Source organism: Rana temporaria, chromosome 4 (assembly GCF_905171775.1).
Source record: "Rana temporaria chromosome 4, aRanTem1.1, whole genome shotgun sequence".
Lineage (NCBI taxonomy): Eukaryota > Metazoa > Chordata > Amphibia > Anura > Ranidae > Rana > Rana temporaria.
Genome location: NC_053492.1, coordinates 178,952,278 through 178,968,098, shown reverse-complemented (window position 1 = coordinate 178,968,098; position 15,821 = coordinate 178,952,278). Strand labels below are relative to the sequence as shown.

The 15,821-nt window shown below is 37.7% G+C and overlaps 1 protein-coding gene across 1 annotated transcript in view; it reads left to right on the top strand.

Annotated features, from left to right (window-relative positions):
• Positions 1–9,006, top strand: part of PEX5L (peroxisomal biogenesis factor 5 like) — a 184,639-nt gene extending 175,633 nt beyond the window's left edge. Inside the window, exons 11-14 of the mRNA XM_040349430.1 lie at positions 547–741; positions 3,477–3,642; positions 4,738–4,895; positions 7,087–9,006. Of these exons, the coding sequence (XP_040205364.1) occupies positions 547–741; positions 3,477–3,642; positions 4,738–4,895; positions 7,087–7,291 (724 nt within the window). The 3' untranslated portion in view covers positions 7,292–9,006. The remainder of the gene's footprint in view (positions 1–546; positions 742–3,476; positions 3,643–4,737; positions 4,896–7,086) is intronic.
• The last annotated feature ends 6,815 nt before the right edge of the window (positions 9,007–15,821 follow it).

Sequence of the window (15,821 nt, the reverse complement as noted above, 5' to 3'; positions counted from 1 at the left end):
ATGTTCTTCTGCTAGAAAACAGACCTAGAAACTCGAATATTGTATGCACCACAGCAACAAAATATTTTCACAGGGAACTAAATGTTTAAAGATATACACACCTAGCCCCTTGCAGGTTAGGATGAAGGAAAAAAGCTGGGACAGCCGCACTCCAAAAAAACTCCTCCTTTAATTAAAAATCACAAAATACATGCCACAGCAAAAAACAGCACAACAAAAGAAAAGCTGACGTTTCGCACTATGCCTTAGTGCTTCTTCATAGCTATGAAGAAGCACTAAGGCATAGTGCGAAACGTCAGCTTTTCTTTTGTTGTGCTGTTTTTTGCTGTGGCATGTATTTTGTGATTTTTAATTAAAGGAGGAGTTTTTTTGGAGTGCGGCTGTCCCAGCTTTTTTCCTTCATCCTAACCTGCATTTTGATTTCACTGCCTGCACCCTTGGCTCGGACCACAGGAATCAGATTACCTGGTTCTCTTTGAGCGGTTACCCACTCTCTCACACCTAGCCCCTTGTATACTAATATGTGGTTTCATTATTGCTTTCCAGGTGCTTACAGCTACAACCAAATAATTTAAAAGCAATCATGGCCTTGGCTGTCAGCTATACCAACATAGGGCATCAGCAAGATGCATATGAAGCTCTGAAAACATGGATTAAGCAGAATCCCAGATATAAGTTTCTAGTGAAGAAATCTGAATCTCCAGCATTGACCAGGAGAATGTCAAAACCATTTTGTGAAAGGTAAAATTAAAGACACTTTATTGCTAGGAAGACAAAATTGACCACAAAATTAGCTCTTTACTTACTTCATCAATAAACCATATTTACTGTACTAGTACTTGACCACTTAGAAATAACTTCTAATTGAAGCCGATTACTCCAAGCATGATATATGCATTAGTTTCTAAGGCTCTGAACTTACACCAAACTACAGTCAGAATCATATTTATCATACAACTGTAATAGAAAAAGTCTGAACAATGACAATAACTGCTTGTATCAAAAGACTTCAGAGAAAATTCTCTGGACTTTGACATGGATCGTCTTAGATGATTTTGACTACTTTTCAAAAGGTGCTCTGTAGTCTAACACACTTCTGTCCCATTGTATCATTGCAACTCCTCTATAGACAACATGAGTGAATATTTGTCACCCTAGGAGTGTAAGTGTGTTACTGACAGAGTAATATGTTGAAAATAAAGGGGAAAAAAAGCTGCCTGAAAAGAAAACTAGTCAACCACTACATCTAAGGACTTATAAGCTACAATATATGGGTTTAATCAGCCACTACATCTAAGGACTTATAAGCTACAATATATGGGTTTAGATATGCTAGCATTGTAATGTGATTCTCTTAAACTACTGTTGCAACTTGAAAATCAATTGTTCAATGCTTATTAAGTTTACTTTTTAAAGACTTATTACAGTGATCCATTTCATGTAGTTATTTCAGCTTAATCAAGAAGGGCACAGTGTAATGATGCTGAGTATTTGTGAGGCTAAGTCATTTCTTTTCCAAAGACAAAAAAAAGGGGAAAAATTGTCCAAAATACTGTCAGAATCATATTTATCATAAAACTGTACTGGAAAAAGTCTGAACAATGACAATAACAATAACATGTTTTAAATTAAACATGAAGAATCTTAGATGATTTTTGACTACTTTTCAAAAGGTGATCTGTAGTCTAAGGCCGCGTACACATGATCGGTCAAAACCGATGAAAACGGACTGAAGACATTTTCATCGGTCCAAACCGATCGTGTGTGGGCCCCATCGGTCAGTTAACCTTCGGTCCAAAAATGTAGAACTTGCTTTAAAATTTAACCGATGGACTGATAACCGATAGGTCAGAACTGATGGTTAGTATGCAAAAGCATTGGTTAAAAACCCGCGCATGCTCAGAATCAAGTCGACGCATGCTTGGAAGCATTGAACTTCATTTGTTTCGGCACGTCGTTGTGTTTTACGTCACCGCGTTCTGACACGATTGTTTTTTTAACTGATGGTGTGTAGGCACATCAGACCATCAGTCTTCGGACCGTTCTCATCAGATGGACCGATCGTGTGTACACGGCCTAACACACTTCTGTCTCATTGTATCAGTACAATTCCTCTATAAAGTGAGTGAATATTCTTCACCCTAGGACTGTAAGTGTATTATTGACATAAGGTGAAAAAAAAACTGCCTAAAAAAGAAAACAAGTCAGCCACTACGTCTAAGGACATGTAAGCTGCAATATATGGGTTTAGATATGCTTTAAAGTAGAACTATAGTCAAACATTTTTTTTTTTCCTTTTGGATAGCACATAGGAGGGTTATAAACCTTGTAAGGTTTGTTTTCACCATTTGAGTCCCATTTTGGAGATTTACCTTCACTTCCTGTCCCATAGCCAAACAGGAAGTAAGAGGAAACCCCTGCAAATTAAGTGAATTTCTTGGGGATCCCTAGGTCACCAGAACTAGTGTGCTCATTGAAAAAATCTCCTTCTAATACTTTTCTGGGGACAACCCAAAATTTTGGTTTTTCTTTTTCTTCCAATGATGATGATAAACAGGACAAAAAGAGAGGGTGAATCTCCCTTACAGGGGCACATATAGCAATAAAAACTAACAGGTGTTCTAATCCCTCTACACTCTATCTAGTTATACTTTAAGTTGTATGTTTGCATTGCAATAATTGATTCTCTTAAACACATTACATACATTTTTTAAATGCTTATTAGGTGTACTTTTTAAAGCCTTATTAGTAGTGACCCATTTCTTTTGGTTATTTTTCAGCTTAATCAAGTAGGGCACAGTGTAACAACGCTGAATGTCTGTGAGGCTTAGTAATGTATTTTTCAAAGACAAAACCAGGGTAAAAATTGCCCATGTAATCCTGGAAGCCTTTTATCTGCTGGAGGGATCACATTCTTCTTGGGTGAAAAGGAAAATACGTTATATTGCTGTTTTGCACTAGTTTAGAGCAGTTTATCTCAGGGTAATGATAGGAAGCAAATGCTTATGTCTCTGCTGTATAAATAGTATAGACGGATCCAAGATACAAACACATTGGTAATTTATTGTGTGTATTTCCTAAGGAAAATGATGATGTGCAAGGATAACTAAAAGCTAAAATGAAACTTGCTTTTTATAAAGGAAATAGGAAATAATTAGGTCATCCAAATTCGATTGACAACACAAGATCAGAAATAACCTAAATACACAGATATACAATTCAAGATATTCAAAGAAAGATGTCTGTTAACAGCACGCATGACAATTAATTTAGAAGCTATCATTGGCATGCACAGAGTTTTATAGACAACAGCAACAGCTGTTATTAAATATTTTTAGAATAACGCAGCTTGTTACTACTAAGCCATGATACTGTATATCGCAACAATGGTATAATACAAGTTAAATCATATGGGTGAACACAATCGCCTATGTTGTATGGGTTGCTTTTCTTAATTTGAATTGTTATACTTTCAGTGTTTCCTTGGAAGAGGTAAAGGATTTGTATCTAGAGGCAGCACATCAGAATGGGGACCTAATAGACCCAGACTTGCAGACTGGACTCGGAGTTTTGTTTAACCTAAGTGGGGAGTTTGATAGAGCTGTAGATGCTTTCAACTCTGCCTTAATGGTCCGACCTGATGTAAGTTAATGAAGCTGAAAAATGTCTAAATATCAATTTCACGTCTTCTTTCCCCACCTATTCCCTATGTATATTTTAAAATAATTTAAACAGAAAATAAGAAAACAGCAGATACACAGCATCAATAACACTAAAGGCTTTCAAAGTGTATATGGTCTTTCCTTGACACAGTGACCCTATGTACTATTTAACAACTGCCCTATGGAGCACACAATATTACATTTCTTTCTGTTTGTTTTAGAATCACTTGATCTTATTAAAACAGAACTCCAGGCAAATAGTTCAGTTTGACAGTGTATATCGTGTTGTCTGACAGTTGTCACATTCCCGATCCCATTTTTTTCACTGGATCATCACTTCTCTCCAACTAGTAAAGAAGTGATCCAGGAAGCAGCACATCTAAACCATAATGTGGGCAACCACAAAAGAAATAGTAGAGTTATCATTTTGCCTGGCAGTGTGGCAGATGTGCGTAAGTTAAAGTCCAATTGAGCTTATAGTAATAGATATGCAGTCATATAGACAATGTACTAACAACCCCCATTTTCATAGACTTACCTACACTTCCCTGTTGCAGCAGTTGTGAACATTGTCTAAATAGCAGTGTGCAGTCCAGTAGACATCAGAGTTTGAATAGCCAGACCAGGTTATCAGCACTCAGAAATATTGCTGTTGCCCCCTGTTTTCATCTACAGTTCAGATCTGCATAAAGACACTAGTGCTGAAGGGTGTGACTAAAATTAAGCTGTACTGGAACAAAACTATTGAGGGGGAATGCAACATTTTGGTGGGGGAAAAGGGTGTTTTGGACATTAGCAAACAACAATCAGTCAAAAAACATAACTTGCAGAGGTATTGGGCAATAAGAAGATAAACAGGTATGGGACATGAACTGAACTTTAATGTCCTCATGATATATTTTTTAGGTTTGCATTATAGCTAGACCAGTGATAAATACTATATATACATGTATCACTAGAGACAAAATAATTGATTTGCACATTACTAAGAAATATTTTTGATATATGTTACATTCATCTTTGCAAGCTGAATATGAACTGAAAAACAGAGTTTGTACTAACTCTTCTTTGCCAGGACTACTCGCTTTGGAACCGCCTGGGTGCAACATTAGCCAATGGAGACAAAAGTGAAGAAGCAGTAGAGGCCTATTCGAAAGCCCTGGAGATACAGCCAGGATTTATTAGGTCCAGATATAATTTAGGAATAAGCTGCATTAATCTTGGAGCACACAGGTCAGTAACAAGATCCTAACATTTTAAACTGCATTGTGACTCTATATCTAAACCTTTTTATTTGAGTTTTGGATAGAGTAAGGAAAAGTTAGAATCTCTGGTCGGAAGATATTTAGCTAGATTCAGAGAGACTTAGGCTGGCGTATCAGTAGATATGCCAGCCTAAGTCAGAATTTGCCCCTTCTCTTGAGACTTACAGACTGTGGGGAGGAGAGACAGATCTGGTACAACTACAGCTGTGCCAGTTGGTGGTTGTATATAGCTGCAGAGAGTGCATGATGTCCTGTCTTCGTCTACCAACCTTCCCGTCCTAAGCCACAGGCCATCTATATATGACTTGGACTTGAAGTTTTTAACTTGCACAAGTAAACAGCCAGTCATGCACAGTCCTGAGCTTAATCAGCTCAAGTGGAGGACAGGAATGACATTAGGGGTCTAATAGACCTAAATTAGGGGTCTAATAGTCTAATACAGGGATCTCCAAACGATGTCCCTCCAGCTGTTGCGGAACTACACGTCACATTAGGCATTTTAAAACTCTGACATTCACAGACATGACTAAGCATGATGGGAATTGTAGTTCCTGAATAACTGGATGGCCATAGTTTGGAGACCCCTGGTCTAAAAGACCCCTAATGTCTCCTGAAAGAAAATAAGCCACCTGCCAATGCTATCACATAGGGGGCTTGTTAATCCGCTTGTGATAGCAATACATTTAAATGAAAAAGAAATGTTAACAAATGTAAATGATAAATTAAGTAAAAAACATTTAAAAGTAATCCTGTTGCCCTCCACACACATGGAAATGGAAATGTGCATGTATTGCCACAAGCATCAAAGTGAGAGCAATAATTCTAGGGCCATCAATCATAGTTAATTCTAATATGATGAACTGTTAATGCTTTTAAAGCATTAATTATTACTTACTTTGGGTACCTTAGTTTATTGCCATTTTACAGCCATGCGCAAGTTTAAAGCATGACATGTTTTATACCTATTTTATAGAAGCAACCCTATATTTTATAAAAAATCGGTCATTTAATCTGTTTGTGTGCACTAAAATTCATTGTTGCTTTTTAAAGTGTCAAATTTTACTTAAAGCCTTACTCAGGGGTGGACTGACAACCCATGGGGCCCCCGGGCAATAGAAGATTATGGGGCCCCTGGGCTTACAGATGGCCACCACGCCAGGAGGCAGTGCAGAGGCAGGGCAGCTAAAATCTCAGGATTTTCACATCAAAAGCATGTCAGTTTAAGACATAGCAGGGACAGATGTAAAAAAAAACACATATTTTTACATACTGTCCCTGGTTTTATTGAGCCTGGCAACCCTGATGGGGCCCCCTAGTGGCATGGGGCCCTTGGGCAGTGCCCGAAAATCGCAATGGTCAGTCCGCCCCTGGCCTTACTCCAGGGACTTTATAAAATTCACCCTTGCAGCAGCCCCACACCCTGACCTCCCCCACAATGTATGGTTAATTGCTCGTTATGTTTAGGGGCTGGCAAAAAGAGTCTTTTTCACTTACTGTACCTGATTCCTTGCTTCAGCACTCTCATCCTCCACCGGAAGCTCCAGGCAGATCCTTGGTGTCATCATATACAATACAGGGACATTAAAGGAACACTAAAGGCAACATGTTATACTTACCTCCACTGTGCAGCTCGTTTTGCACAGGCTGTCCCCGAACCCAGTCTTCTGGGGTCCCTTGGCGGCTGTCTCGGCTCCTCCTCGCAAGAGCTTTCCACCTTCATGCGAGCTCCCTCGAATGGTGGAAAGCTCTTGCGAGCACGCTCCCGTGATACAGCGGCAGCCATAGCCCCTAGATTAAACAAGCAAATAACCTTTGAAGTGCAGGGGTCCGGGTCTCCAACGCAAGGGTGGATTTTTAAATCTTTCTGGAGTTGGGCTTTAATACATAGTTTCCATTATTATCATGTTCATTTAATACAGTATGTTAACTGTTCAGGATAAAGAGAAGCTCAAATGTTTGAATGTGATCTGGAAGACTGCCATATCTAGAAAAGAAAACATTTTATTTCTTGGTAAAAATTATGAAGGAATAGTAGAATGTTGTATTTTGTTAACAGTGCTTTCTAAAATCTGCATTCTTTTAATTTGGAGGTATCACATTTGCATACGAATGTGGCTTTGACTTTGATATGTTTTTCCTTTGATATGTTGTCTTTGCAGAGAGGCTGTTAGCAACTTCCTTACAGCCCTAAGCCTGCAGAGGAAAAGCAGGACTCAGCTGCAGTCTCTTCAACCAGTCAACTCAGGCAACATTTGGTCTGCACTCAGAATAGCTCTTTCTATGATGGAGCAGCCAGAACTGTTTCATGCTGCCAATGTGGGAGACCTGGATATTCTCTTGAGAGCCTTTAATATAGAATCATGAACGACTGGACCTCAATGCTCTTTTCTACAAATCAAGTATTTGCTGCAGATGGGCATGATATTCAGTACTTCCATCAGATGATAACTTGGCCTTTTTATCCCAAATATTGCTCAGTTACATCTGACATAAAAGCACAAACAGCAAGGAGTTGCAGATTACATTATTTTATGAACATTTGAATAAGATTAGCTTTCCAATAAAGACCATTTTCAGAGAAATTATCTTTTATTAGATCTCTATGAGACTGATCAGACTGCATAAAGGAGTCCTAGATACTTTTATACAGCAAACTAGTCCAAATTCTGGATGTATTTCTTCCATACTTCATCAGATGCCCGTGTTTTGAAGGTGCTGCTCTGTACTTATGCTTAGTACTATGACCATCTGCAGTACAAAGAAGGAAAACTCTTGGCCAGTGCATGAGGATCTATACCAACTATACAATGATTGCTCATAACTTGTATGACCTTTATACATGTAAGTAGATGTGGAGTAGTTTTATTAGCATCACTTTGCAATCCCTGCTATTATATATGTAAGCAGGTACCTTCCAAGGAATACCATCTATAAGATCCAGCGCACCTCAACATACAGTAGCAATCAAGAGTCTGAAGTTGGTTGTCAAAAATGCCTTTGCTAACTGATATATGGGGTATTGTCCACAGGTATAACCAACTGCCAAAATTCATTATAACTTTACAAATACAAAGAGAAAGTTGCACTGATTGAGGCTGTACCAAGCCTGTTTGTAACTATACGTTTGCACTTTAGTCAGTTTTAATTATGCATGACATTAGTGTCTAATAGTAATGAAAGATTTAAAAATCTGCCTGAAATGGCAAATAGGACCAAATATATTCTATAGGGATATTTTTATCCACTAATATCATGAATTATGTACACTTTTAAAAATGCTGGTAAAAATGAATATAAAACCATATGCAAACTGACATAATCGAAACCAGAGATGAGCAGTTCTGTTCAGTTGTGGAAGAGCTGTAAGGGGTCTATCAGCTTCCATGTGGACCCAAGGGTGCTCCAGTAATAATACATATATGCTTTCTTTGAGACAATTCTCCCTTTTTCTTCACGAGTTTGGATAATAATTTATACTGGTCAGAAAGTTTAAGTAAATGCCAATGACACAAACCTATTTAAGAATAATGGGGGTTAATGAATGTTTGGAAATCCCCAGCCAGAAAAATTTGCCAATAAAACAGATATCAGCTCTAAAATAATGTCAAGAACCTGTAGAATCCCTTCCCTTGAGAAGGTATATATGTATGCTGCACAGTAGACACTAGGAGACACAGTATAACTATTTTAGAGCATGGATCATTGATAATATATCCTATATGCCTATTTATTAGACCTTTTCTCCGAATATTTAATCAGTGTGAGTTAGCATTCAGATAGAAGCATGTTAAATAGCTGGGCAATTTCAGAAAAACATTGCAAAAGCAGTAATTATGTATCAAGGGCAGTAATTCTATTGCAACCAATCAGATTCAAGCCTATTCTAATTATAAAAGGGAAAGATAATTTCAAACAGGTTGCTTTGGGTTACTGCACTTTGTACATTGCTGTTTATCTTATGGAATAAGCCCCTGTGGTTTTCAGCAGTATATCTTCCTTTATGTTATAGGTTCAGCATTTAAAACAAAATCCTGCTATTGTCAGTGATGTGTTAGACTATTCATTTTTATTTTTTTATTTTTTTTAACTAGCAGTCTCTTAAAATTGTACTAGTCTAGATTATAGTTTGCAGGCCCTGTTAGCAAGTGACTAACAGAATATAATTGACGTTTTAGTCCAGTTATAACTAGAAAGAAACAGGCTATCTAACTCTATCTGATATAGAAATGACACTGCTCTAGATCAAGCATAGCAATTGATATGATTTCATTGGTCAAGAAGTTTTGGACAACCAAAACTACACTATAAGGTTTTACACGGGTCAAGACCTGCTTGAACACTGCCAAACAAGCAGACATTTCCTTTAACACAAATGTACAGACTGTTTTGCTTTATTGTTAAGCTTCCCAACAAATGCTTCTATGGCCATGCAACTAAATGGTAATAATAATGCACTTTGTTGCACTGGATGGGTCATCAGAGTAGGTCTGTGATCCAGGATAAAAAACAATAATTTATCTGGTTGGCTGTATGTTAAATGATGTAGTTATCTCAAACAAAGGTAGACAAATTGTTTTAAAAAAAGTAACATCTGTTTAAAGTATAACATTTTACAGTAAATATGTGGCAGAAAATCTTATAACCCTAAAACTAGACTTTCAGGATATCTGAGTTACAGTATGTCCTAGAATATTATCCCAATAGGTTAAGATGAGACCTAAATGGTTCTACGTCCAAAGTCAATTACAAATATATTCATTAGCAATAGCATATTATCTTATTGAAAGTTATTATAAAGTCTATTTTTTTCTATAAAAATAACAAACAAGTTATACTTACCTGCTCTGTTGCAGTGGATTTGCACAGAGCAGCCCAGATCCTCCTCTTCTCGTGTCCTTCTGTAATCCTGGCCTCTCCCTCCTGTTAACCTCCCTGGCGGTATGATTCTTTCAGAAAAAACATGCTGAAAGCGGTACCATTATTTGCAAGGAAATTTGGCGTTTTATATTGTAGGTCTGTAATTTTTAGAAATAACTCACTTAAATCTGACCAAACAAGATTCTAATAGGCATCCCGGGTATGACATTTTTTTAAAAACAAAATTATAAATTATAATATAATAAATAATTATAAATAATTATAACAAATAATAATATAATTATAATAAAAATTATTCAATAATGTAATCAAATCAAAATCACTGAAATTTGCTCAGTTGCAGAATTGTCGCTGTCATTATTATTTTTTTATGACGAATTTCCCCACAAATCGCTATCGCACAATTCTGCAAGTGATTATAATTTATTATCGCTGTTTTTTAGCTGATCTAAAACTATTTTTGACATAAAGGGACACTTTTGGTTGCTATGGACAATCTACAGTTTGCAGGGAGAAAGAAACGTTTTTATTATATAAAATGACATGCATGACACAGGACAGACTACTAGGGACAAGGGGGGTGTGTTTTTTTTACATACAGTACTGTAATCTATAAGATTACAGTATACTGTATGTAAAGTGTTTGTTTACTTTTTTGAATTTAGCGCCGTTCTCCGTCCCCGTGCGTCGTAACGTCGCAGGGAACGGAGATCGGCGTCACACAGAGGCACTGTGTGAATCGAGCGAGGTCCCGCTCGCTCACACAGCGTGGTGACATCGCTGGATCCAGGGACAAGGTAAGTAAACCATGCCTGTGGATCTAGCGAGGCGAGCCTGAGTCTGACCCGGGGTTACCGCTCGCAGCAGGAAAATCTAACCCCGAGTCAGACTCGGGAATACCGCCAGGCAGGTTAAGTGCTTCAACAGCAAGCAGCTTGCTATGGGGCACCTGAGATGGGCTGCAGCTTATTAGCTTTGTTTATTCAGACATGGAGCTGTTATTCAGCCCCACCCCCACCCTCTCTCCTATTTGGCTAACTGACTTTGATTGTCAGCAGAGGGAGCCAGTGGTGCCGCTGCTGTGTCTCAGCCAATGAGGAGATGGCTGAGACACTCATGGATGTCGTTGGACAGAGAAGGGGCTCAGGTAAGTATAAGGGGTGCTGAGGGGGGCTGCTGCACACAGAAGGCTTTTTATCTTAATACATAGAATGCATTAAGATAAAAAACCTTCTGACTTTACAACCCCTTTAAAGCACACACATTCCATTCTGCAGATGCTACTAACAAAACCTAATTTCTCAACATTTCCTGCACTACAAAAAACAGTCTGATATAAATGTTTCAGTATTGTCAGCTTTATATGCTTCCATTACAAAGCACAGGTCTATCTGTTCTTTTTATGCACCCATACATCACAGCAGTGTTAAGCAGGCCTTTAGATTTTACGGGTCCTATATAGGATCACTTGTGCCTCCATAAATCTATACAGTATATTTAAATTGTGCTTAGAATAATAATAATAATAAGATTGAGATAAATGTTACACATACCATACATAATACATAATGCATATTTAATACATATATAAATCAGTGTGGTCAACAGGCATCAAGAACATTCATGTTCCACAGTAAGTGGTGATGCCCCTTAGGACAAGTTAACCAGCACAAAGTTACATTTGTTATTCAGTTTTTTTTTATATTTCTATTGAAAAGAATGGTGAGCATGTTAATATCACTCTAATATATTTTATATCCACATGTTGCTTGTGCCCTAGGCTGCCATGTCAAGCCAGAAAAGCAGCAAGGATGGGACACAAGAGTTGCCAGTTAGACATCACGGTACCACAGGTCTGCTGAGAAGGTGTCAGGGTTTTATTTTTATTTCGTTTTTTTTTTAACAGATCCCATTTTTTTTTTGTTTACAATTAACTACATTAATGGTGTTTACAGGATAATGCTAGTACATGCTGTGCCAACTATCATTCACTGGTTTTGTAGAAATAAAGACAGTACTGATCATATGTTCCTATCTTATTCCACCCTTACTTTCAGCCTGGATCTAATCTATTTAGAGACATGTTTAGGCTACAGCAGGAGTTGTACGTCCTCCAGATGTCATTGGGTCCCCCTCTCTCCCTTCACTCCTCTCTCTGATTAGCTTCCGCCTCTCCCGTAAGCTGTGATTGCCTTGTCTGTCTTAAAAATAACTTGTCTTTGATTGCTCTACTATTTTTAAAGCTACTGATTCTTTTAGATAACATTTTAGCTAAATATACCCATGTAACCACGATTTCCTATCAAATATCACAGGGCTGGAAGTAAACTATGAGCAACAATGCATTTACCTTTAATGAAATAAGTGTGAATGTTCAGAACATGTTTCTAAAACTTAACGCGGAAGACTTTGGGTATATTGGGATTCAGGGATTACTCCACAAGATGGTAATTGGTTATGGCTCTCAACTTTAAGGCCTGCAGTTTTTGTTGCAGCATAATGTGTGTAGTGCAGTAACCTACAAATTGCATCTCTCAGCAGGTTAAATCAGGCATGACAGATGGTTGCTAAATAAATGCTATGGGTTACTGACATTTTTGTGCAGTCCTTGACCTAAGGCAGCTCACAAAGATTAACTTATGATATTATTCCGTTCTGTGACATATTCCCACCCTTCCTTAGGTAACTCTTTAAAATATGATTTTAAGTTTCTCAGTTTGAGCTTCTGATTTTAGTTCAATAACTTTTAATGAAGCAGGATTTGAAGAACACAGGCCATGGAGAAAAGTCAAATCCCATAAATTATTGTTGATACATGGTATCTTAAAATGACCCATGTCATTCCTTGTGCTATACTGTTTAACAATACAATGCACAGGTTATGTAGGCACTATATCTCGATCTCTCTAGCAATTCCTAGATAGCAGCTGTGAAACTCTCTGTAAAAATAAACGTTGCCTTCAAAAGTCTGATTATCCCTTCTTTCTCCATTGGTTTGATTCTTTTTTTTCTATTGGCTAATATCAACCAATAATGAAAAAAGTAAATAATTCCAGACCAATAGGAAATGAGAAGGGAAGGGAGGTAAATAAAAAAATTGGGTAAAGTCATATTTTATGCAGATTTTTCTGCTTTTGGGAATGCTGGGACTGGGACATATGTAAGGGAGCAAAAAAGAGCATACATCAACCACTAAGCACAGGTACTGTTTAAGGCATAGCCAAAAGTTATGCTAACTAAAAAGAAAAAAAGTTTGAAGTCAGTATTTTTTAGGGATTTTGTTGACCTGCATACTTCATTCCCATATATGGCGCAATAAAACCTTCATACCAATACCAGGGAGAAACCTTTTTATACTCCTCGCTGTTATAAGACATCCAAAACTCCTGAGATAATAGTGCCCAGTGCAAACACATACACAGCTGCCTTAAAAACAGAGCCTATTGTTTGTGAGGTGCAAAAGAGGGTAACGGTTAATTTTTAAATAGAATTATGATGCGTTTAGGATGTGTGTATTATAGCTAGACATGTATAAAGGCCCCTTGAATACATTCCAAATGGTTATTTTCCATTGGGTCTCACAGGGAATTTAGAAACCATTGTACTTCCACATTAGTCATCAAAATTACTTCACTGCCAGAGTGATCTGCTTTCAGATTAATTTCAAACAAAATTTTAACATTAAAGCAAATATGTGGCCTTACTACTGTATAACCCCCTTTTCATAAAGCCCATAGAACATAATTACTGAACACAAATTGTATTCAAGAAGTAAACGGCGCAGCAAAGCGCCATTATTAGAGAGCACTTAAAGGTTTCAGTCTAATGATCATCTAAATATGTGCAGTCTTTTCTCCCACTTCAATGATTGTAATGGACAAAGACTATTCTTTACCAAAATCTGAGAATTTTTGCACATTAGTAGAGAAACCATGTTGTTATTCAGGAATCTCATTCAACTAAACGGTACAGTTGCAACTCATTTCATTGTAATGCTGAACTGTACCCCTTTTTTGAGATGGTGTTGCTCCATGAGGTGTATTTCCTGGTCATGTTTGTCTCTCTAACTTTTTAAAATTACTATTCTACCATTCTACACGCAATATGATATTTGTACATCCCGAACAAAAAAAGAGAAATCTATATTTTTAAAGTATGATTATCTTGATCATCAAAAGCATCAGATTTGTATAAAAAAAATAAGAAAAAGGATTTTTAAAAAAAAGAATATAATAACCTCAGGTATTGCCATGTTGCATGAATTTAGCATTTATGTATTTTCAACCTATTAACCAAAAGCATGCATTCAAATGTATTTTACTGTACAAAAACAAGAAACATGATTAAATAACTCTAAAGATTATTAATCTTGTGATGTGGATCTTTTATTTGTGGGTATGTAAAATGTTTTGTTTCTTTCATTATAAAGGCATCACACAAAATAATCTCTGCAGATGAAGATTTTTGTTGTTGTTGATGTTGGTAAAGTAATTTATAGCATGTGCCTTATCAGTTTTTTTTCTAGATGTTTCAATTAAGCTTTAATGTTGCCCAGTTTGATCTGATCCAAAAGACGGACTTTTCCATCGGATATTCTGATCGTGTGTTGCCCCATCAGAGTTTTTTCATCGGAAATTCCGATGAATTCCATCGCAGTTTAGATAAAGAACATGTTCTATTTTTCTCCGATGAGATTTGGCCAAGCAAAAGCCTGATTGTGTGTACGCAGCATTAATGTGTGTGTGTGTGTGTGTGTGTGTGTGTGTTTGTGTCTTTTAAAGTACATTAAAGGGTTTATGACTAAACACCCGCTGAGAGTGAGGGCCAAGTGGAAGGGAGAAGTGGGCCCGATGGAAGGCGAGCAGTGGGATGAGGCTCTCCAGGCGGTTCCAATCTGCTCTCTGAATGTGTCTCATAAGGTATCGCAATTGTACCTACTGCTGAGGGTGTATTACACCCCCCATAGACTGTTTGCTATGGGGCTGCGGCCCACCCCATTATGTACCAGGTGTAAGAGGGATCATGGAGACTTGATTCACCTACTGTGGAGATGCCCGAAGCTTCACCCCTATTGGAAGGGGGTAGTGGACACCATTAACAGGGTGTTCCAGATCTCATTGCCTACTGACACAAAACATTGTCTGCTCCTTATATTGGAAGAGTTGGAATGGGAAGAAGGTACTAGAGTAGCTGTAATTAGGTCTCTATTCTTGGCTCGCAAGCTGGATATCGGAGGAGCCTCCTAGTCTGAAAGAGTGGATCAATACAATGGGGGATATGCTTCGGAAAGAGAAGGTGATATACCAACATAGAGGGTGCTCCCAGAAGTTTGAGAAGCTGTGGGGTGCGTGGCTGGATGTACCGGGTTTGGCCCCGGTGGACCTGGTCACAGGTAGGTTGCTGGGCCTAAGTACTTAAACATGGTGTTTGGATTGTGACTGGGACTTGTCTGAGGGATATGGGGGCCATCTACAGTGGGAGGTGGAGACTGGGCAGGGCCGGGATTGGCTATTAACATGTATGTGGTTGGTGCAGTGGTATGGTTTATATTTGCCTGAATTTGTACTGGAATGTTTTTTTTTATTGTAGCCTCGATGTATGTTTGTTTTTACTTGTGCTTCAATAAACTTTTTTCTGGATAAAAAAAAAAAAGTACATTAAAGGGAAGAATATACAGAAGAGGAAAGTCTACATAAATTGGGTCTCTGGGAGAATGCTTGGACTACCAAACAAATACATAAGAGCTAATATTTGAACAAGAAAATCAAATAAACATAAAGGTAGGACTACAGGAGAAAATCAGTTTATATTGCAGAAAAGGCTCTGAAAGAAAACAGTATAGACTTTGTTAAAAATTTGTCTGTCAGTTTTCTTTTTCTTTATTTTTGTCATGTTACAGCATACCCACCGCAATCCGATGTACTGTACATCAAGGAATCATCTTCTATATACAGGTTTTGTCACTGCTGTATCATCTTCCTTACTGGCATAACATTCAAGCCTTCCACATTCTAGG